General features: G+C 37.2%; 2 protein-coding genes across 3 annotated transcripts in view; one reads left to right on the forward strand and one right to left on the reverse strand.

Moving 5' to 3' along the window:
- The window catches only part of ART3 (ADP-ribosyltransferase 3 (inactive)), a 151,342-nt gene that overhangs the window by 123,211 nt on the left and 5,094 nt on the right, over positions 1 to 23,037 (reverse strand). The window lies entirely within an intron of this gene.
- On the forward strand, positions 8,649 to 11,075 carry CXCL10 (C-X-C motif chemokine ligand 10). The gene is made up of 4 exons (XM_006079166.4): positions 8,649 to 8,849; positions 9,364 to 9,490; positions 9,715 to 9,804; positions 10,234 to 11,075. Exons 1-4 carry the CDS (start codon positions 8,795 to 8,797, stop codon positions 10,268 to 10,270), a joined length of 309 nt encoding a protein of 102 aa, XP_006079228.1. The 5' UTR covers positions 8,649 to 8,794; the 3' UTR covers positions 10,271 to 11,075.

Raw genomic sequence — 23,037 nt, forward strand, 5'->3', positions numbered from 1 at the left:
GCTTGCCTTTTGTTAGTTTCACTCCTAATATTCATGTTTTTAAGAATTTGTTTCTTCTGTAAATTTTTATAAAATAACATTAAAATTATTTTGTTTCTGATGGAGAATGCATAGTACACTGATCTTATAGCCACCTACTTTGATAAATTTGATTATTTCTAAATTTGAAGGGGTGGTTCCTATGCAAAAATCTTCTATGCAAAATTTTATTTCTTCCTTATCAATACTTCTGGCTTGAATTTCTTTCTTTTAAATTTTTCAGGCTATGACCTATAGCACAAAGAAGAAAAGTAAAAAATGAGCATCTGTGTCTTGTTTAGTAAATTCATGGTATACTCTTATGCACTGAAGGTAAGACAAGTTACCTAAATAAGCCCTTTCCTAAGACTAAATGCTGCATGATTCCAGCCCTCAGTTCCACCAGGAGAGGCATGCTATGGCTGGTCAATGCTGTAGACTAACAGACACATCTGATCATACGAGTTACTACATCATCTAGAGAGAAAATACTACCTGTTGCACTTAGGAGATAAGCTTAAACTTGGACAGAGACCTGGCTATATTTTTAAAATGCTGGCCAGTTAAAACTTCATTTAGACTTCTTAAAATACCTTTTTAATAATCTGTCATCTTTAGAACAATGTGCAAGGTATGTATTATAATGCATATTTGAAAATAAGAAAACTGAAGCACAGACCTACCTAACAGTTTGTCCAGGTTTACAGAGCAAGTAAGAGACCAAACTATACACTGCTATCTGTAGAGACCCAGACCATCTCATCATCCCATTAAGTGTGAGAAAAGCAAAGCACGGCATGGTTTCAGTATGCATACAAACAGAAGTTATTTATTTGCAGGCCTTCCCAAGCATGCTCATTTTAAGTATACATCACCAACTTTGCCCTGGCTGTGAATGATGAGACACACTGGTAACTCAAAAGTATATAACCAGTATTACCAGCCACTGTTAGCTAGGAGGCTCTTTTGACAACTCAAGGCAAAGCTTTACCCTCCTCTCCCAGACTCTCCAAGGCGTACTGTAAATCAGCTGAGGGGATTCTCAGCCTATGGAAATCACTGAATTGCTCCTGCTCACTTTTTAGGAAACTTCTTCTAAGCACATTAGTTTCTCGGAAAGCATTTTTTTTCTGGGTCTGTAACAAGTCTGTTACAGCAGACACTTTCTTTTGGCCTGATGCCATAGTCTTAAACCAAAAGCAAATGAAACTGAAACTACAGATGTACTTTTCCCCTTAATTCTTTCTTTTAAAAACTAGACTCAGATCAGTGAATACTAAGAAAGTGAATATATAAAAAGTCATGCAAAATTTAAAATTTAAAAGTTATTATTTAGATTTTTATTCACATGATTCATGTAAGGCTGCCAGTGGATATAACAAGTAATAGTTGGCTTACTATTGTCTCTAAAGGTTTTTTTTTTTCCAGAATTCTCCACATTGATCACACTTATAAAGGTTTCTCTCCTGAGCAGAGCCCCACTAAAAACAAGGAGAAAACAGTCCTTTGTTTTCATTCTATTTTCACAAGAAAACAACCTGATAACTAATTCAACTTCTCAGGTACTCTGATACTAGAAAAGAGTGAATTGGTTATCAGACTCAATCATTCCAGTCACTGGAAGGTCTTCATATAAATGAATAAATTTAATTTTCATCTCACGTTCTTGTGTATCTGGTTTGCAGAATTAACTCTAAGAACATGTTTACCCTGAATTATTAGAAAAAAAATGAGTTTACAGACCTGTAAACCTCAGGACCAGATCCTACAGAATCCTAACAAGATATTACCAACCCTATGAGACTGAAGCAATCTGCCTGATTGGCTGGCTGGCATCTCTCTAGTCCATTTTTGGTGACACTTCTCTAACTGCGTATGCTTCCCTTCCTGGCCACTTGTCTAAATACAATCCACACTTTAAGGTTCATCTATTACTGGTCTTAATAAATATAATCACCTATAACCCCCCATATCATATATTATCTATACCACTCATTTGTCATTGATCACACAGTTTTTTAAATTGATATTTACTGTTTCATATTTGTGGCTTTTCTAGTTAGAATGCAAATCCATCAAGGACAGACACTGGATCTTATCCTAGTATCCCATGAGACTAGCTTGGTTCCCTTCATAAAGTAGAGAGACAATAATGAGAACAAGTACAATCCTCCTTGTTCTTCTGCTTCCAAAACCATCAATGAACACGTAAGCAATATGCATTGAAAAGACCTGCATTCCTTCATTCATTCAGTACATAATTGCAGAGAACCTCCAATGAATAATTTAAAAGTTTTAGTGTACCAACTTTTACTTATTTACCCCACTGTCCTAGAAATAAAGATTTTGACCTATAGCTAGCTGAGAATACCTGTATTTATTCCACTTATCTGAATCTATGCTAACTTCTGGGGAAATTATAGCTTTCTTAGGTTAAACATGATTTCTAAAGCTAGGAAACAGTAGTATTTATTCATGTCTTAATGTAGACATGTGATGAGTCAATGGAAATTCTTTTTGAAGATGTATAATTCTTATTTGCATCATTGCTTAAAGTCTGGAAAGATGTATACATCTATCCATCCATCCAGTATTTATTGAGTACCTTCCATATGCCAGGTGACATGCAAAGGTGAAAGGTATGAGCTCTGAAAAAGACTGATAAGGTCCCTGTTCTTTGAGGGCTTATAATTGAATGAGACAAAACAGACATTAATAAGTAAATTAAGCAAGTATCAGTGTGAGAAATGCCAGAGAATTAAAATAAGGTCATGGATGTTCTAGATTGTTTGGTAAGAGAAGGGACTATTTAGATAAAATCCAAACGTCCAGAAGGAACCACCAATGCAAAGAACAAGGGGGAAAACATTCCAAATAAAGAAAATTGCTAGTATAAAAGCCTCCGTGACTGGAGTATAGTGGCTGAGAGGGAAAATGTGAGATAAGGGTGGAGAAATCAGTAGTAACCAGATTACAGAGAACTTAGTAAAACAAGATACAGAATTGGATTTAATTCTAAATATAACTAAGTTATTGAAAGGTCCTATGCAGAAGAATGACATGACAACTTACGGATTTTTTTTTTTAATTTTATATTGGAGCATAGTTGATTAACAATATTGTCTTAGTTTCAAGTGTACAGTGATGTGATTCAAATTATTTTCCTAGTTAGATTATTACAGAATATTGAGCCCTGTTCCCTGTGCTATACTGTAGGTCCTTGTTGATTATCTGTTTTACATATAGTGGCTGGAGACTTCCCTGGTGGTTCAGTGGTTAAGACTTTGCAGTCCTACGGCAGGGGACGCAGGTTTGACATAGACAGCAGTGTGTACATGTCAATCCTGAACTTTGAATCTATCCCTTTCCCCTGGTAACCATAAGTTCCCATAAGTTTGTTCTCTTCTCTAAGTCTCTGAGTCTGTTTCTGTCTGGTAAGTAAGTTCACTTGCATCTTTTTTTTTTTTTAAGATTCTGCATATAAGCAATACCATATGATATTTGTCTTTGTCTGATGTACTTCACTTAGTATGATTATCTCCAGGTCTATCCATGTTGCAGCAAACAGCATTATTTCATTCTTTTTTGTGGCTGAGCAATACTCCATTGTTATGTATATACCACATCTTTATCCATTCATCTGTCAATGGACATTTAAGTTGCTTCCTTGTTTTGGCTATTGTAAACAGCGCTACAGTGAACATTGGGGGTACATGTATCTTTCCAAATTAGAGTTTTCTCCAGATATATGCCCAGGAATGGGACTGTTGGATCATATGGTAGTTCTCTTTTAGTTTTCTAAGGAACCTCCATATTGTTCTCCATAGTGGCTATCCCAATTTACATTCCCACCAACCATGTAGGAGGGTTCCCTTCTCTCCACTCTCTCCACCATTTATTGTTTGTAGATTTTTTGATAATGGCCCTTCTGACTGGTGTAAGCTGATATCTCACTGCAGTTTTCATTTGCATTTCTCTAATAATTAGCAAAGTTAAACATCTATTCATGTGCCTCTTGCCCATTTGCATGTCTTCTTTGAAGAAATTTAGGACTTCTGCCCATTTGTGGATTGGGTTTTTTCATTTTTTTGTTGGCTATTGAGCTACATGAGATGTCTGCATATTTTGGAGATTAATTCCTTGTCAGTTTCTTTGTTTGCTAATATTTTCTCTCATTCTATGGGTTGTCTTTCTGTTTCATATATGGCTTCCTTTGATGTGCTGAAGTTTTTAAGTTTAATTATGTCCCATTTATTTTTTGTTTTTATTTCAATCACTCTAGGAAATGGTGTGGAAAAGATATTGCTGTAATTTATGTCAGTGTTTGGCTTATGTTTTTCTCTAAGAGTTTTATAGTATCCAGTCTTAAATTTAGGTCTTTAAGCCATTTTGAGTTTATTTTTGTGTGTGGTGTTAAAGAATGCTCTAATTTACATTTTTACATGTAGCTGTCCAGTTTTCCCAACATCATTTGTTTGAAGAGACTGTCTTTCCTCTACTGTATAATCTTGCCTCCTTTACAGTAGATTAATTGACCACAAGTGAGTAAGTTTATTTCTGGGCTTTCTGTCCTGTTCCATAGATCTGTATTTCTGTTTTTGTGATGGTTAACATACTGTTTTGATTACTGTACCATTGTAGTATAGTCTGAAGTCAGGGAACCTGATTCCTACAGCTCTGTTTTTCCTTTTCAAGATTGCTTTGGCTATTTGAAATCTTTTGTGTTGGAGCTCAGAACTCTCACTTTTAAGGGAGAATCTGTACAATATAATTATTCTCTGGTTTGTGGGTTGCATTCCCAGGGCAATGGGATTTGATTTTTATCACAAGTCTGCCCTTCCTACTTATCTTGTTATGTTTCCATCTTTACGTCCTTGTTGTAGAAGATATTTTCTGGCAGGTTCCAGTCTTTTTCACTGATGATTGTTCTGCAGATAGTTGTGATTTTAGTGTGCTCATAAAAGGAGGTGAGCTCAGGATCTGTCTACTCCACCATCTTGGCCACTATCCTCCAGAATGGATTTTTTTAAAACATGATCTAACTGTACAGTTTTTACAAAAGATGTAATTTATATTCAATGACATAAACATGTTAAAAGTTAAACAACAGAAAAAGATATTTCATGTTAACAGTAACCAAAAGAGAGCTGAATAGTTGTAGCTACACTTAACAGACCAAACAAAACACTGTTAGTAGAGGCAAAGAAAGATAATTTATAATGATTCATTAAGTCATAACAGTTAAACACAAGAATACAAAAAACTTTGGGAAGTGTCTATATTTCTGATGAAAGAGACGTTGAGCAGGCTCATGAATATAGCTGAGGAATTATCTAGCTGAATAAATGACAAGATGCTGAATGATAAAATCTATCTGCAGTATTTTTAAAACCACAATAAAACTCAACTCAAATAAAATTTACATATTTTAACAGAATTAAAATGCAAATATCAGAACTAGGAAGAAATAAATGTCTTTTTCCCCATCACAAAAATCCCAGGATATACAATGCTCAATATATTCTAACACAAATCCAATAGAACATGATCTGTTTCAGGAAAGGAAACTACCATATTAAATAGTATAAGTAAATAAATGTGTATCTGTGTGATTGTTTACTGGCTAACACGTGTTTATCTGAATATATGTGTGTAACATACATATACAATACAGTATTTTTCATTTCAGTATGAGATTCAGTGTAAAACAGACCCATCTTAAACCCTAGGTGTTTAATTATTGAGGCACCAAAATAACCTCAATGATGTCTTCAGCTAATTAAGACAGAGAGAACAAAAATCAGAAATCCAAATCAAGGACAATGTTCTCTCTGGAAAGACAACACAACAAAGTTGTCAAGAAAATGGACCCCAGAACTAAGGATGAAGTCAGTATTCATAAAGCACTTCAAACAATGCCTGGCATATAGTTAATGCTATGTAATATTTAACTGTGAGAGGGCTGAGCGCAGAAGAATTGATGCTTTTGAACTGTGGTGTTGGAGAAGACTCTTAAGAGTCCCCTGGACTGCAAGGAGATCCAACCAGTACATTCTGAAGATCAGCCCTGGGTGTTCTTTGGAAGGAGTGATGCTAAAGCTGAAACTCCAGTACTTTGGCCACCTCATGCGAAGAGTTGACTCATTGGAAAAGACTCGGATGCTGGGAGGGATTGAGGGCAGGAGGAGAAGGGGACGACAGAGGATGAGATGGCTGGATGGCATCACTGACTCGATGGACGTGAGTCTCAATGAACTCCGGGAGTTGGTGATGGACAGGGAGGCCTGGCGTGCTGCAATTCATGGGGTCACAAAGAGTCAGACACAACTGAGTGACTGAACTGAACTGAATATTTAACTAAAGATCAATTAAATGAGTAATAAATATTTTCTTACTAACAGTCCATTAATGGGCATCTCTACCTCAACTCTCCTACTGTGCTGTATAGATAGCATCTTATTTGTGAAATTAGATACTAACAAAAATAAAATTATCACCATGTATCTGTTTATTGTTTAATGTTGAACTGTCCAGTGCCTCTTCCATCCATGATGTCAAGAATTTTCCCCAAAAAATGTTTGGCATTTTTACTCACAGTCCAATTTTTATTCTACACAAACAGTTATGGGAGGGCTCCTCCATGTCATTGTCTCTCACACCCCTTTCCCTCATCAGAAGAAGGCCTTTTTGCTGGATGAAAGTCTTCCCAGTTGTATCAGTCTCTGCCTCACTTCACTCTCCTTTTTACTTTCCAGTTTCCCCACAGCTAAGTCTACTGACTTACCCACTTGCAAGCTTAGCTCTACCCCAGTCCTTAGAACAGACCAACCTGAGATTCAACAATCCAGAAATTTCTGCATCCCGAAGCAAAACTCATACACTGTTCTGATGATGGAGCCCCGCATATGAGGTTCCAAGTTTTACATGTGTTCAGTTTACAAATATGGGCTTTTATCTTGGCCTCTATGCCAACTTTTAGGCCAGTTCCTGCCAGGTACACTAGTCTAACCCTAGTGTGGAAGCCCTACCTTTCCCTGGACCATTCCTACATTGCTGCAGCCAGGCTGACTATGAAAAGACCCCCCCAGATATTTTCCTAGGTCCCAAGTATCACCTGCATCTGGATGCCTGCATTTAGAATAGTATTTAATTTTGTATCTCCTGTTGTCAATCACTTGCCAAGAATACAACCAGACTATTTGTCTTTTGAACACTGGTGAATTTCTAACACATGTTATATAAAAGGGTATTACCTACTTCTTACTAATAATGTCTGCTGTGACTAATCAGCCAAGCATTACTGAATGCTAAAATAAGAAACCAGGTTTTGACCCTATTTGCCCAGCTGAAAGTGTGCTTATTTTAGTTATCAATGTTACCAGCTCTAAGGCTATCACATTTTTGCCTCTGCTTTGCATGTGACATTCTCTTAGAACTGTACCCATCTTAAACCAATCTCTGTTTCCATTCTGTTCTCCTAAGGTCTGTCTTTATTTATGCCCCTATTTTAAATTTATTTCCTCAAAAAGCTTTTAACCCTACTATAGCTACAAATCCTTTTCTTACTCCATTCTGGATCCTATGATGTTTTCATTCAGGGATGGACTGTAGTACATGAAACTTGTTTACTAACATACAAGAAATCAGATATCCAAATACATAGTATTTAACCTAGAAATAATTATGTTGGAGGTTATTCACTTATTTTAGTGATGTTACTGAATAATCGGAGCACTTCTAGAATTCCTTGAAACTTGCCAGTTCCATGTCTTTGACCTTCTCCAGAAGACCAAACCTATTACTTGGTACTATTTGATCAAACACTCCGCTATTTGATCAAATACTGCAGTGCTGGCAAAATTATTGTTTCCAAAAATTAAATTTACCTCCAAAGGAGGAGAAATTGCTATTACTAAGGACATTTTTTAAATTGCTGAGCCTCTGAAAGTATTACCAAAATTTAAAATGTTGAGAGAAAAGCAACATAGTTAAAATAAATGGATGAAAACCTAACACTATTATCTAATCTTTAAAATTACTCTCCCACATATAAAATAATTTCCTATCTTCTTACAGATTATAGAAATAAAATGAGAACATATATGACATCGCTGAAACCCATAAAAAGTATAAAAAGTGAATAAAAGTAAGATTTCCTATTTATGCTTTACTGATGCAAATTTAAATGGATTTGAAACAAATATTAAGGCTTACTCATTTTAAAACTGTATTTAGGCATAAAACATCAATATAAATTAGTTTTAATGGACACAAATGTATAGATATATTTGTAAGAACAACAAAATAAAGGAGAGATGGATCTGTGCAACACATAGTTAAAAAAAAAACAAAACTGTATTTAGGACTCTGATTTGAGTTTAAGTTGACATTTTTATTTTGCAGGAAGTGCAAGAATATAAGTTCCTTTTTTTAAAGTAATTCTACTTGCAATAAAGTTATGGTTTTCAAGAAACTGTTCATCTTTTAGAAAGTGAAACCTAACTCACTCTTATTGAAACAAAGGAGGGAGAGGGAAATTCCGTACCTCAGAAGCCACAATAAATATAAACAATATCTTCGATTCTGCAGTGTGGGACTTCCCCAAAGAACAGAGTGCAGGTTTTGCCAAGTCAACTGTAATGTCATCCAATCAGAGTTAGAGAGGGAAAGTGCCTTTGCAAATATATACTGCATCTGAGATCGACGTTTTCTGAGACACTCCTCAACTGTTCAGGCAGTCTGAGCCTACTGCAGAAGTACCTTCAGTTGCAGCACCATGAACAAAAGCGGTTTTCTTATTTTCTGCCTTATCCTTCTGACTCTGAGTCAAGGTAAGGAACATCAAGGGATACTTAACTTATAAGAACAGAAATAGGACTAGGGTATAGATTTTTGAAGTACAGAAATAATGTATTTGCAAAAGTTTTACAGCCTGCCTAAAAATGAAGGGTAAATGAAGAGATTGCTTCTGATCAGAGCTTATTATCAGAGAAGCAAGTGGAATAAAAGAAGAGAGGAGGAGGAAGGTGGGAGTGGAAATGAAAGAAGGATATACAGAGAAAATATGAGGGAAGGAAGAGAAAGAGGAAGAGACAGGTATCTCCTTAGTTAACTTAAGTGTAATTAACTATATGACTGGGGCTCAATGCATTTTACAATCAACAAGTTACAATTCCATTCTTTCAGGGAATCAACTAATTAAATCAAACAGAGCTGTATGATCACAGATTGACTATGATTACACATGGAGGCAGAGGTTCTGCTAAGTACTACCAAATCCACATTAAATGCCTAAAATGAAAACTGTGCTAATGTCCTCTGCTATACCTGTCTCTTTTCCTGCAGGCATACCTCTCTCTAGGAATACACGCTGTTCCTGCATCGAGATCAGTAATGGATCTGTTAATCCAAGGTCCTTAGAAAAACTTGAAGTGATTCCTGCAAGTCAATCCTGCCCACGTGTTGAGATTATGTGAGTAAAACCTAATGATCATCTCCCTGGCTGTAATCAAACAATAAATACGTGATGATTATTCCAAACATCAGTAAAGGGTTTATGTTGATCCTAAGACTTCCATAGAGCAAAGAGAAACATCTAAAGTGAAACCTAAATGCCTGACTTTAAAATTATATATTCCATCTGTTTTATTGGCCCAACATTGTTTTAAATATTTTCACTCTTTTTTACTCCTACAGTGCCACAATGAAAAAGAATGGGGAGAAAAGATGTCTGAATCCAGAATCTAAGACCATCAAGAATTTACTGAAAGCAATTAACAAGCAAAGGTAGGTTTGCTATTGCTTTCAGAAGAACTGCTTTTTAAGAAATGTCGATTTTGGGAAGTTAGAAATATTTGCATTGGGCTTTCCGGTGGAATTCTTGGCTTAAAACGGTGCTACCACCATGCTTCCACTACCTCCATCTGCTTCTATACTTCAGGTGTCATCTTGTTTGGTATCAAAAGTTACCCTAATTACCTGTCTGGAAGTGTCATTAGGCCACTTCAACCTTGAAGCAGAGCTATAACAATGCAAGCAAAGATAAATTTCCCATAAGCTTTTCCTGGCCTTAAAAAAGCATCCTGTGTAACCCACAATGATTGTCTCACCACACTTCATCTAAGGACCTAGGATTACCTATGAACTCAGTACGTTCCTAGCAGAATTTAGACTGGACTCATTAGAGTCCCTTACACCCTCTTTCTCTTCTTACAGGACTAAAAGATCTCCTCGAACACAGAAAGAGGCATAATCACTGCACTACTGATAAGGATGGACCAGAGAGAAGCTACCTCTACAACTGTTTCCCTGTGTACAGTATATGTCAAGCCCTAATTGTCCGTGGACTTCGGTTTTCCTAAAAGGTGACCAAGCCAGTCACCAAATCAGCTGCTACTACTCCTGCAAGGGAGAGGGTGGCTCATCACCCTGAGCTGTTCAGTAGTAACTCTGCCCGGGCACTATAACTGTAAGCTACACCGAGGCACTACTTTCTCAGTCAATGTGCTAAGTCCCAGCCTTGCTACTGACAGTTTCCTCCCCTTTCCAATCTTTCTAGGTAATTAAGGGATCTTTCCAGCTCTGGGCTTATTAGAGACCTTAGGATCTCAAATAACTAAGAGATACTCAAACCAATAACACAATCTGCTTTTTAAAGAAAGATCTTTATTCCAGGAGCTTCCACTGCCACCCCTCCAAGGGGCCTGTATTCTTTCAGGTGTTATGCACATAGTTCCAAATATATAGAAGCAGCCAGAAATATCTGGAAATGTAGGTGAAAATAGTAGTACTTAGTCAAAAACTATACAAAGTAGAATTCTTAAAGATATATGTTTTTTATATGATTTTCAGTGTTCATGGAATAACGTATACAACTATTAACTTGTGTAATTATTGCAATGGAATAAATTTTTAAATTTAGATACATGTTCTGCATGCTATGTAAGACAAATATGCTAAATGATTTCCAAAATAAAAGTAATGTTCTCTCTTAGAAAAACTAAGAAAGATTATGTAATTGTTTAGAAGCCAAAAACATAATAAATAATTATAACTAAGATGAAGTGTCTGGTGGATCATTTGACTGGGACATTTATTTCATAAAAAGCATACACCGGAGAATCCAGAGCCAAAGAAGCAGGGGTAGGTGGAGGACAAATTAGTTTGAGGATTACCACATTCCTTCCAACTGTAGTCTCCTGGAAGGCCCATTATACAGGATTCTTCCAGGGCTTATGTGGCAAAGCAGAGCTTGGCCTGAGCTTCAGATCCTTAAGAGTCAACTTTCTTTGAGACATTTGCAACATGATAACATCAAACTCCAAAATATCTTAAATTAATGCCTCTTCCCCCTGGGCCCAGATCTATTTCTCCTCCTCTATTTTACACCCTAGATGAACAGCAGCACCATCCATTCAGCTCCCAAAACCAGACTTTTCTGAGCACTTCTACACTACTTCTCCCTCACCTCCCATATCCAATCAGTCACTGAGAAGGTATTTGCAAAGCATTTAGTTGGCACATTATTAGTATCTGAAAAGGAAAGGACAACTAGCTGAAAAACAGGAAACAAATGAACAGGAATTCCAGAAAAGAAAAAAGCACAATCCCTTAACATATGAAAAGATGCTCAATTTCATTAGTAATCAGGGACACATACATTCAAATCATTATGGTATGCCATTTCATGCCACCAAATTAGAAAAAAAACTTTATGTTGGGTAATATCAAGTATCAGGAAGGTATCTAGAGTAAAGAGATACCTCCACTTTTGATGAAAGAGAAAACAGCTATGACTACCCTGAAAACCATTTGGTATTATTTCATACAATTTAACATGTGCACACTCTATGCTCTACCAATTCAACTACTATGTAGACACCACTGATAAATTCTTACATAGGATATACAGAGAGAATGTTCTAGCAACACTGTTTACAATAGTAAAATTCTGTATATAAAGCCACATGTTCATAAATAGAATGGATAAGTAAACAAGAGTATTTTAATTCAATGGAATATTATACAGTGTGAAAATAAATGAAGTACAACTATACACATCAACATGGATGAATTTCAAAAACAGTCTTGCACAAAAGAAGCTTGCCACAGAAAAGTACATGCAGCAAGGTTCCATTTACTATATAAAGTTTTAAAACAGGGGAAATAAACACTGACAAAGACTCCTGAACACACAAGTTCGAACTATATGGATCCACTTACATCGAAATTTCTTTCAATACGTAGTACAGTACTACATGATTTGCAGCTGGTTAAATCCCCAGATATGGAACCACAGATATGGAGGTGGTGGTGGTGGTGGTTTAGTCGCTAAGTCGTGTCTGACTCTTGCGACCCCATGCCAGGCTCCTCTGTTCATGGGATTCTCCAGGAAAGAATACTGGAGTGAGTTGCCATTTCCTTCTCCAACAGGTACAAAGAGTCAACTATAAAGTTACATATGGATTTTTGACTTGGGTGGGGAAGAGGGTCAGCGTCCCAATCCTTATGTTGTCCAAGGGTCAGCACCCCAATCCCTATGTTGTGCAAGGGTCAGCGCCCCAATCCCTATGTTGTGCAAGGGTCAACTGTAGAGACATATATGATGAAAACAAAAACAAAGGAATCATTTCCATAAAGTTCAGGATGGTGATTATTTCAGGAGGTGAGAAGGAAATGAAACTAGGGAATAGCACATAAGGGGCTTCTGGACTATAGTAAAGTTTTATTTTTCACCTAAATAATGGGTACATGAGAATTTGTTCTTTAATCTGTACCTACACATTTAATTGTTAAATACATGCTCTATTTTACACTTAATAAGCCAAAACAAACTAGCAAAGAAACAAAGAACTTCAGAATATTACCAACTCTGAGATGTCTTCACGAACATCAAGCAACTTCACATAGCAAAAATGACAGAATAATAGAGCTATCGCTGGGGATGTAATGTACAGCATAACGACTGTAGTTAATAACGCTGTACTGCATATGTGAAAGTTATGCAAGACAGTAAATGGTAAAGGTTCTCATCACAAGGAAAAAACTGTAACTATGTGACAGATGCTAACTAGACTTATTGTGGTGACATGATGATCGATCATTCCACAATATATACAAATATTGAACCATTAGGTTCTAAACCTGAAACTAATATGATAGTACCAGTTCAGTATGTCAACTGTACCCAATGAAGGAAACTGAAAAGATAGATAAAAATCTAATGCAGAGAAAGCACAAACACTAACACCACATTACATGGCCCTTACTATGAAAACCTTAAGGGGATCACAGCAAAATTGAAGTGGCAGAATTTCTCCTTCCTGCCCTCTCATTTTCTTTTTCTTCCTGACCCCATGAATTTACACAAAAGATCACCTATTTTATTCTCAACCAACTGCCAACTACTTTTCAGGAAGGTATTAACCAACAGAGCTTTAAATTGTTCTCTGTTCAAAGGCAGGGCATTTGTTTAACAAACATTTATCCCCATTATATACCCAGGTTAAAAGAAATTACTACTCTGTGAAGTTCATAATTTACTATTAATGACAGAAACAAAGGTAAATAAATCTGAACTGAAAAAATCCCAAATGTACAAAGAAAATAGAGGAAATCAGGGAAAGTGATGACAATCTGAAATTTGAAAGACACGTATGTATCTGATAGGTAGAAAAATAAAAGCGAATTCTAGTAAAGGAAAGAGCATGTACAAAGACACAGGTGTGAAACAGCATAGTGCATTCAGTCTGGAAGAATGGAAGTTTAAATGGATATTGTGAGAAATGATTTTGAGGAGACAGACAGGAATCAGATCAGGAAAAATTCTTTCTATGTATGCCATCATTATCAGTACATATTTATAAACTATATACATATTATAAAACATACTTGAAAAAATGTTCAAGACTGCCAGACTATGTTGTAGTAACAAAGCTCTCAAAATATTAAATATGCACCACAATAAAAATTTATTTCTTGTTCACACCAAGTTCCATGCAGGTGGACAGGGCCTCTACGCTAACTCAAGAACAGTCTCCCTCAATCTCAGTTGAGAGTCGCCATGACAGGAAGAGAAGGATGGAAGTGACATATTGGCTCTTAAATGATATATAGTCTACACCGCCTTGTCCAGAACAAGGGACTCCCTTACTTAATTGCCATGAGGGACACAAGTACACATCCTTCGAATGTGCACTTGTCTCTTACACAAATAGAAAAAAATTTAATGAGATTTTTAAAAATTATAAGCCAGAAGACAAGGCTCATGCAGAAATCTAGTTCAGGAAGAGAAATCTATGAAGATATTTTAAAAAATAAGTCTCTATTCTTAGGGAAGTTAAGAGGTGAAAAAGAACGTCTTTTCTAAGCAGAAAGCTGATGTAAGTAAAATTTGATGTACACAGTGAACAAAACGGACATATCTACTGTATTACAGTCATGTTGTAAATCTCAAGGGGAGAATCTCTTTTTTTGGCAGGGGGAGGGAATATATGGCCTACAATGACCAATATGTTGCAACCTGATTTAAGAACACTGGCTTCCTATAAAGAAGGGAAAATGGGAAAGGGAAAAGTAATTGTAATTTTGCCTCTTAATTTTCTTTGTCAAACCATATTTGGTTAATTCATGTCCCATATCTAGACCTTGATAACTGATTAACACTGTTCTCCCTCCATTCAGAGACTGGCTGAAACCTCAATAAAGCAGTAAGAATACAATATTTAATAAGTCATTACAGCTTGTATGGGCCTCTGTTTTCTCAAATAAAAGAGAAGTAGAAATCCTCCATAAATGTTGCTAAGACAACAAACTATCAAGAGCTAATTAAAATACTATTTCTACATTACTTTGCTGACAAAAGTCTGTCTAGTCAAAGCTATGGTTTTTCCAGTAGTCAGGTATGGATGTGAGAGTTGGACCATAAAGAAAGCTGAACACTGAAGAACCGATGCTTTTGAACTGTGGTGTTGGAGAAGACTCTTGGACTGAAAGGAGATCAAACCAGTCAATCCTAAAAGAAATCAGTCCTGAATATTCATTGGAACAACTGATGTTGAAGCTCCAATACCATAGTCACTTGATGCAAAGAACTGACTCCTTCGAAAAGACCCTGATGCTGGGAAAGATTGAAGGCAGGAGGAGAAGGGACAACAGAGGATGAGATGGTTGGATGGCATCACTGACTCGATGGACATGAGTTTGAGCAAGCTCCGGGAGATGGTGAAGGACAGGGAAGCCTGGCATGCTGCAGTCTGTGGGGTCACAAAGAATCAGGCACAACTGAATGACTGAACGACATGATAGGATTATATATAATTTTTTTAAATTTTATTTTCCAAGTTTCCTATAAGAACATTTTTACTGTTTTTTTTTTTTTTAATTACAATAAGAGGGAAAAAGTTAAGCAATTTTCAAAGGCACTGAATTTTAAGCATCAGTCTTAAAGGACTAAGATTTATGCTCTCAGGGACCTTTATGAAACTAATCATCTCTGAAAAAAGATCTAAACTGAGAACAGAGTCATATAGATACCAGAACTTCTTTCTCCATGCTAGACTAAAACTTAACAGCTCGTGTTAAAAATCACCAACCTATTAGTGAATGTATTTTGGATCATCATATAATAATGTATGGTGATCCAAATGTATTTGTTATCAGTCTCCTTGCTTAACCTCTTGCCTGCTACAGGTTATTCACTATACAAATCATTGCAACATTTATAAAAAATTAATATAATTATATTTCTCCCCTGGTTTCATCCCTCCAATACCATTCCACCACACTTGACATGAAATCCAAAATTCATCATGGTCTGTAAGGCTCTGCATAACTCTCCTGCCTCATTCCTGCCACTCTCCACCTCTACCTTTCTACTTCAGCCATACCAGCCTCCTATACTTCTCAAATACAGCAAGCATATTCCCATCACTTCCATAGCATTCCACAAGAACACTGGAGTGGGTTGCCATGCCCTCCTGCTGGGGATCTTCCCAACCCAGGGATCAAACCCAGGTCTCCTGCACTGCAGGCAGACTCTTTACCACTAGAGCCACCTCAGTTCAGTTCAGTTCAGTTCAGTTGCTCAGTCATGTTCAACTCTTTGAGACCCCGTGAATCACAGCACGCCAGGCCTCCCTGTCCATCACCAACTCCCGGAGTTCACTGACACTCACGTCCATCGAGTCAGTGATGCCATCCAGCCATCTCATCCTCTGTTGTCCCCTTCTCCTCCTGTCCCCAATCCCTCCCAGCATCAGAGTCTTTTCCAATGAGTCAACTCTTCTCATGAGGTGGCCAAAGTACTGGAGTTTCAGCTTTAGCATCATTCCTTCCAAAGAAATCCCAGGGCTGATCTCCTTCAGAATGGACTGGTTGGATCTCCTTGCAGTCCAAGGGACTCTCAAGAGTCTTCTCCAACACCACAGTTCAAAAGCATCACTTCTTTGGCGCTCAGCCTTCTTCACAGTCCATACTGTGGATCCACCATGGATGTGCTCACATCCATACGTGACCACAGGAAAAACTATAGCCTTGACTAGATGGACCTTTTTTGGCAAAGTAATGTCTCTGCTTTTGAATATGCTATCTAGGTTGGTCATAACTTTCCTTCCAAGGAGTAAGCGTCTTTTAATTTCAACCTGGGAAGCCCCAAATAGAGGAGCATCCCTTGGTGGGACACTCTTAAACCTTAGGAGAAAGTCAACTTAGAAATAAAGAGAAGCTTACTAGTTTTGTTGAATCATCACAGGCACAGAAGGCATGACAACCTTCTCCCATTACAATATCCACTATGTGTACTGGCAAACTGTTTACTAAACCATGAGAGGCCCCGACTGGAAACAGAATTAAGGTTAGGTTTTAGGCAGCGGCTTACACGACTTTCAAAAATAAATGTGCTTTAAAACTAAATTTAATGCTCTAACAGCACCAAAAGCTGTTAAGAGTAGGGGAAATCCATGCTCCTCACAGGGTTTCATTCTGAAAGACACTTATTTCAAAACCAAAAATAACTTGTCTTATTTTCACTTGTGATAGAGACAAGCATATTGTTTACATATAATGCAACATTTTCCCAGTTTGTTCAAATTTAATTAGAGCCAGAACAACATGGCCATCTCATTTCCTAGGCTCAGATGCAAGAGAAATACTCCCTTACTCTTACTTTAGTTACTGCTGCTGCTAAGTCGCTTCAGTCGTGTCCGACTCTGTGCGACCCCATAGACGGCAGCCCACCAGGCTCCTCCGTCCCTGGGATTCTCCAGGCAAGAACACTGGAGTGGGCTGCCATTTCCTTCTCCAATGCATGCAAGTGAAAAGTGAAAGTGAAGTCGCTCAGTCGTGTCCGACTCTTAGCAACCCCGTGGACTGCAGCCCACCAGGCTCCTCCATCCATGGGATTTTCCAGGCAAGAGTACTGGAGACTTTAGTTACTACAGAATAGGAAAAGAGGACAAAAGGAGAAATTGAAAAAAGTTTAACATCAATCTCATCTTAAGGAGAGTTAAAGAGTCTGTCCAACTCCATCATTCCCAGAAGACTTTTACCTATGGGGTCGCACAGAGTCGGACACGACTGAAGCGACTTAGCAGCAGCAGTAACTAAAGTAAAAGTAAGGGAGTTTTTCTCTTGCATCTGAGCCTAGGAAATGAGATGGCCATGTTGTTCTGGCTCTAATTAAATTTGAACAAACTGGGAAAATGTTGCATTATATGTAAACAATATGCTTGTCTCTATCACAAGTGAAAATAAGACAAGTTATTTTTGGTTTTGAAATAAGTGTCTTTCAGAATGAAACCCTGTGAGGAGCATGGATTTTACCTTGGTATGTGTGGTTTTCAAGGCTCAACAGTTTCCTAAAATTATAAGCAAAACATACAAATGCACACATATAGGCAGCCTTTACCAGACTGTCAGAGAGCTCAACAACCTCCAAATGGCTAAAAACCATGACTGTACTAATTCATTCAAGACCTTGAACAGACCATTTCAGTTTGCAGAACATTCACTTCAGGCCCCAGGGACATCAGTATACACACTTCAATCTGGGTAATCTTACATGCAAATGACTCTGGACATATTTGGCAGTCTAGGGATTTAGAAACCTGAGCTGACTTCAAGATCTGGCCCTAAAGGAGATATAAATAGTCATTATTTCCAAGGTATTTCTAGAATTTCAAGACTATCTGAACTATTAACCATAATACCACCTTTTTAAAAAACTTCTAGAACCACTGAGGGCACAAACTTGCTGTTAGAAATTAAAGACATCCTTCAGATTACTATATGAGACTAAATGCATTCCTGGCATATTCTCAACTCAATCAAATTCAACTTAACGAACTGTGCACCTACTATCGTCAAGATCCAATGAGGCAACAAAGACAACATGATATCTGACCTTAAAATTTTTATACTCCAGTGGGAAAAAAGCACATATATAAACCAAATATCACCAGCAATCAAAGGTAGGAAACACTGATGTTTAGATAACTGGTATTGTAAATAATGCTGATCAAAAAAGAAATCTATTATGTTGGAAGTGATAAACATCTTACATACAGTTAGTAGAAATACCTTGTGTTAAATTCAAAGGAACATGTAAGTTATCACTAAAACACTACAGGGATACATATTAACTTTCCTCAAGATAAAAGAATGCTTATATTATTACAATCACAGGAGATATAAAGAGATCAAAGTCATATTCTGACTATATGAGTAAGGGTAAAATTGAGACTAAATCATGAATGTGCCATTCTAAATTGTGTAGGTAACTGGACTTCTCATCTTGTTAATTTTGTTTTATTAAGAAAAGCCCACATAGTAACGAAGTCAACCATAAACAGAGGCAGAACAATATGTAGTCTAGCTTGGTTGTTGTTTAGTTGCTAAGTCATGTCAGACTCATTTGTGACTCTATGGACAGTAGCCTGTCAGGCTCCTCTGTCCATGGAATTCTGGAGTGGGTTGCCAGGCAAGAACACTGGAGTAGGTTGCCATTTCCTTCTTCAGGGGATCTTCCTGACCAAGGGATCAAACCCACATCTCCTGCAATGACAGGTGGATTCTTTACCACTCAGCCACCTGGGAAGCCTAGCCTAGCTAGATCCACCTTATAGTGGTACCTGGAAGGCGTTTGGGAAGCTTCTGTACAACAAACAAAGACAGTCTTGTTAAAAGGGAAACTGAGGCACACACATTGATATTTTTCAAAAGTTTATTTGAGCAAACATTAAGTCAAATCAAGCAGCGCCAAACCAAAGCTGGTTAGAAACACTCCATTGACAGGAGTTAGGGCTGAGGTTTTTACAGAGAAGATGCAGAAGCAAAGCAAGGAAAGTATTCGATTGACTACAGCTTAAATAGCTGCCTTACTTGGGAAAACCTAGTTGACTGGTTTTCATTTTTTCAGATTCAAGTGTACTGACTCTGGTTTTAGTTTGCTGGTGTAGGCTACCAAGGCACTAAAGCCACCTCAATCTAATGGCCTCCTTGTTTAATTACCTTAATAATTCATTTTTAAAAATTTGATTACAGTCATAAGGAATTATAGTATTTATGTTATTGAATTTAGACCATGCAGATCAATTATACCTCCTGATGACTAATAGGTACAAAAAAATGAAATGCATATGGATCTACATTGTCTCACTCTAACTGATGCTCATCATCACTCAGAAGGAATACTAAAGGGAGCAGGATAAGACAGTCTACATAATAAATTCTAAACTAAGTTTAAGAGCTACTGAGGAAAAGAAAGATGACCTAGGGCTGTGGTGTGTTCAGGGAAGATTTGACAAAGAAAACAGAATTCTAAGTGAAATTCTTATTGAGGAGCTTGCTGAAGTTCAGCCTGATCAAGAAGCAAGAATCACAGCATTAGCACTGTAGACAGCCACCATTCATATACACACAAAGACCTCTGTAAATAGCTCACCATACTTTGGGACTAAGTAAAACAATTATTTAGCTTGCAGGGAAAGAATGGATTGAGACAGAAAATAAAATTCCAAGTCAAAGACCATCATTTACTGAAGTATCTCATCTGTGTTTTAGAACATAAAAACAGAACCTAATTAAATTGGAATTATACATTTTGGTTGAAACAGAATTATGAGTAATAACACAATGCATTACATCTAACTAAATCACTCAAAATAAAAATTCACCTAACAAAATTGTAAAGTAACTATACTCCAATTAAAAAAATTCACAATTAAAGTAATAAATGAATTTTCACAAATTACACATCAGCAACCACAAAGCCTAACTAACAAATACCACAAATACCAGAGGAGAAAAGACAGACAAGATATATTCACAATGGCAGACACTATAACATTAGTTGAAATGTTAGATCATAATTTTCAACTGGGAGCACATACCACGAGAAATATATTTGAATCTTGGAATGAGTAGCAAATACAGTTTGAAACACCCAATTTTGTAATCTGGAAATCAGCAACATTACTTTTTTAATAAAAACTACAAAAAAAACAAAGTTTATACAATCATCTTGGCTTGCTGTAGGAATTCTCAAAGATAGGATAAGGACGTTTTCAGAGTAAGCCTTAGCATAAATGCTATATATTAACATTTGCTTCCTACTAACATAACAGGCATTCTTTGTTTCAAGGGAGTATATGTTTTATTTTAAAATCAAGTTTGAAATTTTGGGTACTATAGTAGAATACAAAAGGTGCTCTTAGTTCCCCAAAGCTAACTTTTGTCACATCTGCTACTTCCTCTATTTCAAGACTTCCAGATCCTCTTGAGCCTGCAAGGTGTAAACCAAGAACATTTTCAAAATTATACCACTTAGATTCTGACTTGAGGTACCAACAAGTGATGGAATCAAAAGGGAATGGTTTTAGGTTATGGGCTGCTGCTAAGTCACTTCAGTAGTATCCAACTCTGTGTGACCCCGGAGATGTCAGCCCACCAGGATCCCCCACCCCTGGGATTCTCCAGGCAAGAACACTGGACTGGGTTGCCATTTCCTTCTCCAATGCATGAAAGTAATAAGTGAAAGTGCAGTTGCTCAGTCATGTCTGACTCTTAGCGACCCCATGGACCACAGCCTACCAGGCTCCTCTGTCCATGGGATTTTTCAGGCAAGAGTACTGGAGTGGGGTGCCATTGCCTTCTCCGTGGTTATGGGCACTGACATGCAAAAGAAATAAAATATTCACTTATTTCCCATATAAATTTAGTATATATTGCAAAGGATGCAATCTAATCTCATTTTGAGAAAAGAAATCTAAAAGTAATATCTGGAATTCAACTTTAATTCAGATCTCTAAGATAACTTCCTGAAATTCATTTTGGATAAAATTTATCCTAACATACATGAGCAGACTTTGTGTGTCATTCTACTTGTCTTGACCTACATTTATAAAGTCATGTCAGGTCACTGGTTGACCACAACACAAATAAACAAATTTCAGTGACTACACATAACAAAGAATACCCACTTTGCAAAAATACTTGGTAAAGAAACAAATGGATGGTTTCAGTCATCAAGTGAGAGAATTAGATTTTCAGAGTTCCTACTATACTCAGAATGTCTAGTTTTCAACAAGAAAGGCATACAAAGAAACACAAAAGTACAGCCCTTTCAAAAAGGAAGAACTGACGAAAAACCATTCCTGAAGAAACCCAGACATTCATGGGACTTACTAGACAAAGATGTTAAATCAACCACCTTAAAATATGCTCAAAGAGCTAAAGGAAATCATGTACAAAGAATAAAAGGAAACTGGGAAAAAGGCTGTGTGAAGAAAATGAGTCTATCAAAAGACACAGAAATTACAAAAAGGAGCCAAATACAAATTCTGGAGCTGAAAAGTAAAAAACTGAAATGAAAAATTCACTAGAGGGGTTTATCAGCATTTTTGAGCCAGCAGAAGAAAGACTCAGCAAATTTGAAAGTAAGTTAATTGAAATTACTGCATCTGAGGAGCAAGAAAAAAAAAGAATGGAAAAAAGTGAGCAGAGCCTAAGGGACCTATGGAATACCATAAAATAAAGTAATACAATACAAGTCCCAGAAGGAGAAAAGAGAAAGGGATAGAAAGAATATTTGTAGAAATAATGACCAAAAATTTCCCAAATCTAGCAGAACACATGAGTCTACACATCCAAGAAGTTCAGTGCACTTAGAGCAGGATAAACTGAAAGAGACAGATATTAATCAAATTCTCACCAATGAGAGAGAATCTTGAAAGCACTGAGAGAGAAGTGATTCATCATATACAAAGCATCGTTAATAAGATTAATAGTCAACTTCTCATCAAAAGCCATGGAGACCAGAACGCTGAGAGGTGACGTATTTTAAATTCTGAAAGAAAAAAAATTCTGTCAATCAAAAATTCTAAATCTGGGAAAACTATCTTTTAAGAATGAAGGAGAAATAAAAGCATTTCCAGATAACAGAAACTAAGGGAGTTCACTGCTATTAGACTCGCCTGACAAGAAATGCTAAAGGGAGTCCTTCAGACCAAAGAGAAAGGACACTAGACAATGAACTGAAACTATGACAAAACAGAGAACACTGGCAAAAGTGATTACATAGTGAAGAAGAGAGAGGAGGAGCGGTGGAGTCACCACCACCTAAACTATAGTGCTGGAGAGGCCACATGAAGGAGGCTTCAGGAGCCCTTTAACAGCCGGGACTATACCGCTGAAGAAAGAAGTTACATGGATAAGACCTGTGATGTCATTTTGGACATCCAGTCCAGTAAAGCCGTCAGATGACTCTAGCCCCAGTAGCTGATTGCAACAGAGAAAAATCACTAACAAACTTCGGTGGGTAAGTTAGGTATTAATTTAGAGATCAAGTAACTTAAATTCACACTATGCTGCTGCTGCTGCTGCTAAGTCGCTTCAGTCGTGTCCGACTCTGTGCGACCCCAGTGATGGCAGCCCACCAGGCTCTGCCGTCCCTGGGATTCTCCAGGCAAGAACACTGGAGTGGGTTGCCATTGCCTTCTCCAAATTCACACTATATCAGGCAAT

This window comes from Bubalus bubalis, chromosome 7 (assembly GCF_019923935.1).
Source record: "Bubalus bubalis isolate 160015118507 breed Murrah chromosome 7, NDDB_SH_1, whole genome shotgun sequence".
In the NCBI taxonomy this organism is placed as follows: Eukaryota; Metazoa; Chordata; class Mammalia; order Artiodactyla; family Bovidae; genus Bubalus; species Bubalus bubalis.

Excerpts from the sequence above, each read along its gene's own strand:
- CXCL10 (XM_006079166.4), top strand. The coding sequence starts at position 8,795 with ATGAACAAAAGCGGTTTTCTTATTTTCTGCCTTATCCTTCTGACTCTG. Across the intron at positions 8,850-9,363 it reads CCTTCTGACTCTGAGTCAAG|GCATACCTCTCTCTAGGAAT; the intron begins GTAAGGAACATC and ends CTTTTCCTGCAG. Across the intron at positions 9,491-9,714 it reads TGCCCACGTGTTGAGATTAT|TGCCACAATGAAAAAGAATG; the intron begins GTGAGTAAAACC and ends TTACTCCTACAG.